General features: G+C 45.7%; 1 protein-coding gene across 1 annotated transcript in view; it reads left to right on the forward strand.

Annotated features, from left to right (window-relative positions):
• The window catches only part of CPLX4 (complexin 4), a 13,543-nt gene extending 5,500 nt beyond the window's left edge, over window positions 1–8,043 (forward strand). The window contains exon 3 of the mRNA XM_008938109.1: window positions 7,816–8,043. Within this exon, the coding sequence (XP_008936357.1) occupies window positions 7,816–8,043 (228 nt within the window). The remainder of the gene's footprint in view (window positions 1–7,815) is intronic.
• The last annotated feature ends 1,141 nt before the right edge of the window (window positions 8,044–9,184 follow it).

The raw sequence follows: 9,184 nt of genomic DNA on the forward strand, positions 1-9,184 counted from the left end.
GAAGGAAAAGACACAGCAGTCAAGTAATCACAAATTAACAATGTCATCTAGGCTCAGAAAGTGATTATGTAGTGTAAACATGAATTGTATATCATGTGTTTTCTCTAGTGTTGGTTTGATTCTGTTCTTAGCCTGGTGCTATCAAAGGCCCTCTAGTGCCATGTTAATAAAATTGCACTTGAAACTTGCTTGAACTGTAAACACAAATTACAGTTTGGATGAAAACAGAGTCAAGCCTGTGACTTAGATAAATTACACCCTTAACCAGCTGGGCAAGCCTCATTCATAATCAGGAACGAAAAATGCATTTTTCTCTAACTTTCAAAACATGTTTTTTGCAACCCAACCCCTGCTAGCTGGCTTTCCCAGACACAGAAGTGGTTGTACTGAAGTGTGGCAGGACGCTTTGGGACAGGCACGAGGTGGAGGGGAGCACAGGAAGAAGTGCTGCAGAGAAGCTTTCATGAAGCCACCTCTACTTGCCCTCCCAATGTGTCAGTGTTGAACGAAGCTTTTGTAAGCAAATTTCAAGTGAATAATGTTCTGTGTAATGACTCCTATAACGTAAGGACATTTGACTTTTAAAACTACCTGAAGGCAGTTGGTCTCTTTGAAACTGAAGGCGTGTTGCTACACCTGCAGTTTCTCATTCCAGTGACCCCTTTATGTGAAGAGCTGGTAGCCCAGGAGTCTTTTGCAGGTGGTTATCGAGGTCACACGCGTACTTCTGCTTGAACTTTGATCTTTTTCACTCCCTAGGGGTGATACTCTCATGGCTGCAGGTTGCTCTATAGAAATGCCTGTGTCTGCACTGTGTAGCTGAACGTTTCCAGGCATTACCAAACCTCTACATCTCCTGAAAAGTGCACAGGTCGTCTGCAATGCATCCTGCTCGTCTGGAATGGGTCAAAGGTGGTGGGCTCTTCAGCTGAAGGACACAGTCCCTGGTGGAACAGCCAGGCTCTGTGTGCTGCCTGGCATCAACACGGGCTCTGCGTCGCGTGTGTAGGGACAGTTGTTCCTGCAGGAGGGTGTTAGGGAATTGTTGACACTCACTCACAGCTATAGACTGGCATCAAAAAGACTAGAGAAATGCACTGTGTCTTCAGATTCAGAAATACCCATCTGGGAGAGAAAGGGACATGCCTGGGGAAACATGGATCTATGTTGGTGCGTGACTACTGTCATGTGTCAGGGCAGAAGGAGCAAGGACCCTCCTCAGCTGCAATATACTGCATGGTCTGGGTCCTGGGTGCTCAGCATAGTGATGAGAGAAAGGAAAATATAGCCTGCAGGCAACTTTTAATTACAGAAGGGTTAATTATGCAAAAAAAAAAAATGAAGTATAAGATTTTAAGTGGTTGATTGGATTGTAGGCCTAAATCTCTAAACACCAGCATTTTAATTAGTGGCTGAGTAGTAAAATATCATTAGGCTTTGCTTTACTTCTGGAGGCATATACAGAGCCAGAGCCAGCTGCTGAACAATGCTTGCCTGCAGCCTTCACCACACTCTACAAGGCCCTACCTTTAAACCCAAAGAAGGGATGATTCCAAAGACTTCAAGACACTTATGTGCCTAGCTCTTAACAAAAAGTTAGTGGAGCTGGATGTCTCTCTGTGATTTGGAAAGTCTCCTATCCATAGTGCTTTTTTCAGTTCTGAGGTGGTGTTCAGGTCTCCACAGTCACCCTTGGCTGATCTTTGACAAGCATGCTGCCATCTTCTAGCACCCAAGAGCACGCAGTGGTGATCTGCCCCATCTCCACCAGCATCTTGACTTTGGTGTACACTAAGTGCTCAGGGAGACACACAAATTTCAGTAATAACAGTGGAAGGCTTCCCTCCAAGGTAGGACAGGAATTCTGAGCCAGGAAGGAAGCTACTGAGCATATAGTCATTGTTGCCGATTGGCGGCGGTTGCAGAGGTACTTTGCAGGATATGCTCCCCTGCATTTGTGTCTGCCTATAGGATAGCATTTCTTCATTGAAGACCTGCTTTCCTTTCATCAATCCTTATGAAAATGTTATATCAGGAAGAAAACTAAATTATTCTATGCAAGCTATATGTCTCTGAAAAAAATTAAACTCTTTGATGCAACGTTATGGCAGCAAAATGTTCTCACTTTGACAATGCACTAATGATTTTGAAAAATGAAAGTAATTTCAGGTAGCCTAGTATGGGAAGGGAACCCTGAATATTACCAGTATCAATCACTAGCACACATTGTAAATTAAAGCATGAAATCCAGCACTAAGCAGGGCCCCCTTTTCAGTGCAAAATCTAAAGCTCCATGCTATCTGGGCCAGATTTATAAGAGAAAGCACTCCCTTAATGAACCTAATCCTATTAACAGAATTGTCAACTTAGGTTTGTCATCAGAAAGATGTTTTTAGCCATGAGACATTTGATCTATGGACAACTTTTTCATCTTTGGAGTATTCAATGCATCATCTCCTTACAAAACAGTTTTTTAAAAAAAATATATAAATACATAAATGTTTTAATTAAAAAACAAACAAACATATCTAATTCTTTTATTCACTTACTGCCTTTTTCCTGAACTGGGATCCAGCCATCAAGTTCTTGCAAGATCCAAACGTAGAGGCTTGAGGTGATGGTGCCTGTGATGCAGGAGAGGAACATCTGATCACAGGCCCGTCCAACCTATCCAAAGACCTCGTCTGCAGCACAACAGCCTCTCCCCAGGAGCCCCACCACCCCTTCCACAGCACTGACCAGCACACTCAGCCACCACCTCACCTCAAACACCGCTGTGACGTCAGACTGTTCTCACATCAGTGCTAGTATTCTGTCCAAGTGTTGGGATGTGTTGTGATCTACACATTTCTAGCACCTCAGGAAGGGACTGTGTCATCTGCTCCAAGCAGGTGGGTCCCATCCTGTAGTCCAAGCACTTCTGTGGGCACTGCTCTACAAGATTCTCAGTTACTGAGCAGCAGGATGTTTTTCATTCACTGATATTTAGAGGGAAAAAGTATTCAGATGCAATCAGGTGTCTTTTCAATAAGAAGTGCTGCTAGAGACATTAAAAATGAAATCTCACCATGAAAGGGACATGTAGTCATGTAATCTCAAGCAGCTCTTGCTCTGTTGTGCTGTGATGGGAATATTGTTAAGACTTGATTTAATGAATAGCATGGTTCCAGAATTAAAGGATTTTTTACTTCTATGGAGTCATTACCATAAGCTCTAGCTGTGCCTCAGGGGATGCATATTAACCAGGCAGAAAGAGAAACTTGTCTCAGGAGGAGCTCTGCAGTGCATACAAGCTTTAGATAAGAATCTGAAAAAAGTATTTGCTAAGCTTGAAGAATTCTTTTGCTGATCTCAATGTTTTTGTAGTAGGCCAGAGTGAAACAGCTGGATCCACTGGGGAAAAAAAAAGGATTCATAATGTGGATGTTGGGAGCCAGTGGAATCAGGATTGCTCCCTGAGAAGGTGCAGGCCAGGGTGATGAGGGACCCCAGCACAAGCAGTGCCCCCTCACCCACAGCGTCCTGCGGGCTCTGAGCACAGCGGGGGCTGGCAGGAGAGGCCAGGAGCTGCCCAGTGATTGCCAGGGGAGGCAAAGCATGGTCCAGCCTGGAAAACCAGTGTTCTGCCAGCAACCAGGCCTAACAGGAACGGTGCAGCCAGTAGAAAGATGAACCAATAAGTAGAATGTATTGAGAACAAGAATTGCCATGAATGATCGCTGGGGTACAAACAAGTCATCCAGTTCACATACAACTGACATTACCCCCAACGACCCCAAGAAAGACATAATCCAACCAACAACAGGTGGTACAAACAGAGAGCCAAGGCTTCCCATGGATGGGAAGGGAACAGCCAGATCAGAAGGCTGAACAAATAACATAAAGGTGCCCACATGGCAACTCTCACCTTTGTAGCCCATGTTCACAGAGGTCTGACCTGACCAGGGCCCAGCTCCAGGAGAGTCAGGAGGGTCCTTCCCCAACCAAGAAACTCTGTGAAGTGCATCCACTCCACAGACAGACTCTCCTCCCTTCCTGCAAGTGGTCCCAGCTTTTATCCCCCAGCAGACCCCTGACCTTTGGTCACTCAATGCAGGACACCTGGGGCTCATTTACCTTGTGGCTCCTGCAGGGCCAGCTGCACCCTGGGGGAGCTGAAAGGCAAACTCACCCCTCTGTATGAAGGGCTGTGGGGATCACCCCTATGTCAACCTTAGTTTGGGGCTCAGGGTTCAAACCCCAGCATTTCAACCAGCCAACAGCCAGGCTCAGCAGGGGACCACCTTGACACTGGCACAGCCATGACCTAGCTTAGGCCTGGCATGAGCTGACAGGGAATCTCTGGGCTCTGTGGGTAAGAAGGTTCTCATTGAAGCCTGTTTGGGCAATGACATTGCAGTGCCTACAAGGCCCTCCCTGATTGCTGGGGTTTCAGGCAGCCTCCACAACCCATCCCTGTGCTCCACATCTGTGGTTCCTGTGTAAGGAAGACACAGGAGGGTGTTTGGAGGGGGGGAGAAGGCTAGTGGTTCCAACCTGTGGCTCCTTAGACTTACTTGTGAGGTCCCAGCACCCTTGGATAGCACAGGTCAGTATGCTGTGTGCTTACCAAAAACACCACTTGCAGGTCAAGGCAGGATGAGCTCTGATGTTGTATGTAACTGGTGCATTATTGGTGGTGAACCACAGGATCAGGTCTGGATTCACCTACCTAAGGAGCTCTGCACATAGGCAGGAGTGAGTTTTATGAGAGGATGCTGGACGTAAGACAAGCAGAACACCATGCAGTGATGCTGGAAAACAGTCTGGCTCCCCTGTGCATTAGTCTATGAGCTTTGATCTCCTTTGTTTACAGTCATAGCTCATATAAACATATGTTTAGACTGACTGTTTTCTGCATACATCTGTGTATCGTGTATGTATAAAGAACTCCATATTCTATTGCACCTATACCACAATGGACCTGAGTGTAACTACATTGGCTGCATAATCAAGGTCAAAGAATATTACCAGGGCTATGTTGCCTATGCTGTTGAATTGTCAGAATAGTGCCTGACCCAGTTTTGGCCTGGGCACTCTCCCAAGCAGTTCCCAGGGCCAGTTTGGGAGTTAGGACAGGCATTCCCAATAGGCAGTTAGATGGGACCACCCTGTTTGGTAGGGCAAGAGAGTTCAATAGCATTGCAGTGGGTTGTTCCAGGCCAGCTGGCCTTGGGGCAAGAGACTAGTGCCAGGCATATTTAATTTACTAGAATAGATGTTGCTTCTGTATCCTCAGAGATCCTAGGTGGCTGAACACTTGCAGAGACGTGGAGACTATGGAGATTAAAGTCATCAGGAGAGAGGCCATCCTGCCCAGTGCAGGTTTGCCAGGGTCCAGAGGGGCTTTCTGTATGGGTTTGTTGGAGCCCCTCGCCCCAGCTGTCCTGTCCATGAGGTCTGCCAGTTTTGGGTGCTCTCTGTAGTCCAAGCTGAGCGTATTCTGTTGCAGGGTAGTGCCTCTGCCACTGTCAGAGCCATGCCTGGCCTTGGGCAGGTAACGATCCCGGGGGGTGTGTGCTGGGCCAGTGGGGGTCTGCACACCCTGCTCACACCCCAGCTGCAAGCTGCTGTCTGAAGCTGGCCCCCGTGGTGCATTCCCAGCACCACGCTGCTGAGCCTGACCTTCAGAGGTGAGTGCTTGGAGCTGCAGACTCACTGAGTATTGGCACGCCTGCAGGATTAACCTGAATTGGAGAACATCCTGTAGGAAAACCTTCTGGTCTCTCCTTGTGAGTAAACAAGATTTAACTTATTTTCACTAGACTTAAAAAAAAAAAAAAAAAAAAACAACCCACAGGTGAGATCAGAAACTTGGCTGGAGAATCATACATTTCCATTTCAAAACAAAGTAACAGGACCAGATCTGTTGAATTTTAGGAGAAAGAGAAAAGGCCATACACATCTTCTGTGCTTCTTGGCTTACTGATGGACAACCCTACCCTGTTGAAGCTCATGCCCAGTGGGTGGAGGTGAATCACTTCAGCCGAATTGTGTTGCTTTACATTACATCTGAACGTGTTCTTCTTTGGTCAGAAAAGACTGTGGGCTCCTGAACTGTGTTGTGCATCCCATCTCAGACTTCAGTAGGACAGGGGGCTTTCATGGGAGAACATGCCAAACAACTGTTTGCATCACCAAAGTGGCCTTTGAGGGTGCTATGTGGCCATCCCTCCACGTAATATAGTAATGTGCAGTGATAATGTCTTAAATCATAGCTAGTTCTAAAGAAAAGAGCATGTGTGATTGTCTGCCTAGGGGGACTTTGTCAGTAATTAACCCAGTAGCTTTTTTTTATCATACTCTACTGCTGCTTGGGAGAATTTCCAAAGGGCTAACTCCTCAGTAACCAGCACTTGCTGATTAAAAGCGTAACACAATTTTTTCCCACTACCCAATCAATACTTCTTCCAGTTGGGATGTTATTTCTAGCTCCCACAGATCTGACGGCAGCAACCCTTGCCTAAAGGGGTGAAGAGACCTCCCCACCCATTTTAGCTGTGCAGGAGTAACAACAGTGATACACCTCTCCATGTTTCTGTAAGAGGTGTCAGGAGAACTCGGGTTAAAGGGAAGTGCAGTTATTGCCACCATAAAGCTGGGCAAATGCACATAACAGTAAGTAGTGGCTATGCAGTCAGGCATCCCAGTCTGCCTGTCCTTGCTAGGGCCTGAAACTCCACAGACATTGCTCATATACGTCCTTCCATTCAGTCTTGCATTCATTCATTCATTCATGCAAACCCAAGAATTGTCTCACTCTCAAAAACACCTCCTGCTGACAGCATTGCTGCTTATTCATATCAGGCCTTTGCTGCTGTCATGCTTCATTTTGGAGATGTAATGAGGCATTAATGCTTATCTTTGATGTGTGAACTGTGTCAAAATACCCTGTTCCTCTGAGCTCTGCATCCATCAGAATCCACCATAAAATGTGAACAAAATCACCATTGTTTGAAGAATTGACACAGCCCCACTGATGGAGCGTTTCAGCAGGCAGGCAGGAAGCAAGTGTGTGTAGTGCTTACTGCATCTCAGCCCTTTTAATTGCTTAACCAGTTCCTTCTCCTGTCTCCTTTTGCTTTCTCAGACTCACATTCAACCTCTCTTTTGTTGCCCAAGTCCTCCTATTACCCCACTTACCAGCACTGCCAGCGCTGCTCTGACTATGTGCCAGGCAGCCCCTGCTCTTCATCACATCTCAGAGATGCCAACCAAAGACCTCGACAGAGTTTAGACGTAGTTTGGGGAAGATGAAGAGCATTTTTCCAGTAATCCTTCCCTAAGTTTAATGCATCTTTCTTCAGGAAGGCTTCAGTTCAATGCTGATACCTAAAAATATCCACCAATGAAAGAAGTGTGGTAGCCACACAGTTTTTGTCAAGTTTCTGCCTCCTTGACCAAATCACACGCCAGATGACAGCGTAGGGCAGTATGTTGCAGTGGATCTTTGGTGGATACAAGTAACTCATAGAGGATTTCCTGCAGTATCAGCCTGTTACCACAGGCAACACATGGCAAAGATTTCTAAAATGGCAAGTGACAATGAGGGTTTCACAAGTGTCAAAACTGAAACCCTTCAGAGAAATATAATTGACATTGTCTGAAAACTCTTAGCACTTGTATGGGGGCTGATTAAGTGCCTGGAATTCACTGAAAAATCTGTGCCTGTGTTTGGGTTCACTGTAAAATGAACAAACAAGGAACTCATAAGTAGATTCAGGGATGGCAGAAATACTCTAAAGTACTGTTTTTATTTTCTGCTTTTCGTATCAGAGTGAATTGGATGAGAATCAAATACAGATGGCTGGAGATGATGTGGGTTTGCCAGAAGACCTTCAGAAGATGGTAGCAGAAGATCAGGTGGAGGAAGAGGACAAAGACTCTATCCTGGGACAGCTGCAGAACATCCAGAACATGGACATGGATACAATCAAAGAAAAAGCACAAGCCACCTTCACTGAAATGAAGCAGGCAGCTGAGCAGAAATGTTCTGTGATGTAGAAGAGACACCACTATCCAAGGGTTGTAAATTCAGTCTTGTCTCACAGGGGCTGCAGGGTGAGGGCAGGCACAGGGAAGCACTTAGCTCTATAGCATTAAATGTAAATATAGCAAAGTGAGAGAGAGACTTTAAAACCCCAAAGGGGGTGCATCAAAATTTACATGCTGTGACTGCTTAGTGCAAAGTTAGAGCTGACCCTCATTTGTTAACCTAACATTTTTCCCCGTGGAAAAAAAAATTGCTTTGAAAAAGCTAATATTGGGAAAAAAATGTGCCTTTTTCCATTTTTCTCAAAGTGATCATACTACTATTAAATGTGTATTTATTTATTTTTAGCAAAATTGTGCTTCTCATACATAACATACAGGCAACTGCTCATTCAACACCGAATGAGTGGTTTTTCAGAAATAAATACAATCTTTCTAAAACAATCATGTCAGTTTCAAACATTTTGAAACAAACCCGGTGTTTGATGTTGACATTGTCTGCAAAAACTTTTTTAAAAACATGTTTTGACTATCTCTGTACCCAGTAGAGCAAAAGGCAAAAGTGAATCCTATCAGACTGCAGCCTGGGACAAAAAGGGCATTGTATCTAGAACTGAGTGGGACTTGGAGGACACCAAGGCTTGGTAGCTATCAATCAGCAAACCATGGTCAGGCAGCAGTGCAGACTTGTTCAGGCTGCTTTAATGTCACAGCCTCCTGGTCTGCAAATGCAGTTCAGATGTCAAGTGACAGCAGTGGCCCTCTGCTTGGCTGCCACGTGTGCCAAATTCTGGGACTTGGGGTACAAGCAAATAGCTTGTCTAGGCTAAAATGAGCTCACTGCATTTATTCCAGGAGTTATCTCCATACAAGGCTAAATGTAAATCTGGCCCACTTGGAAGAGTATGCCAGGATAGGGCACTTAAATTCTAAGAAGCAGCATGGCTTTCATTAGTGCTAAATCTGACAGAGTCTGTGGGACAGGCAGGAGCCTCTTCAGTGGTTTTAGATTCAGGACCAAGCAAGATTTTCTTTGCTGTTGTTGGGAGTTTTTTTCTGGGGAAGACCTAAGTAGGTGCTGGCCAGTCCCCAGGAAGAGGGGCCGGCTCACAGCTGGAGGAGCAGGCAGGGCCCTGTGGCTGAGGCGGGTGGG

This window comes from Merops nubicus, unplaced genomic scaffold (genome assembly GCF_000691845.1).
Source record: "Merops nubicus isolate BGI_N331 unplaced genomic scaffold, ASM69184v1 scaffold24780, whole genome shotgun sequence".
Taxonomy (NCBI): Eukaryota; Metazoa; Chordata; class Aves; order Coraciiformes; family Meropidae; genus Merops; species Merops nubicus.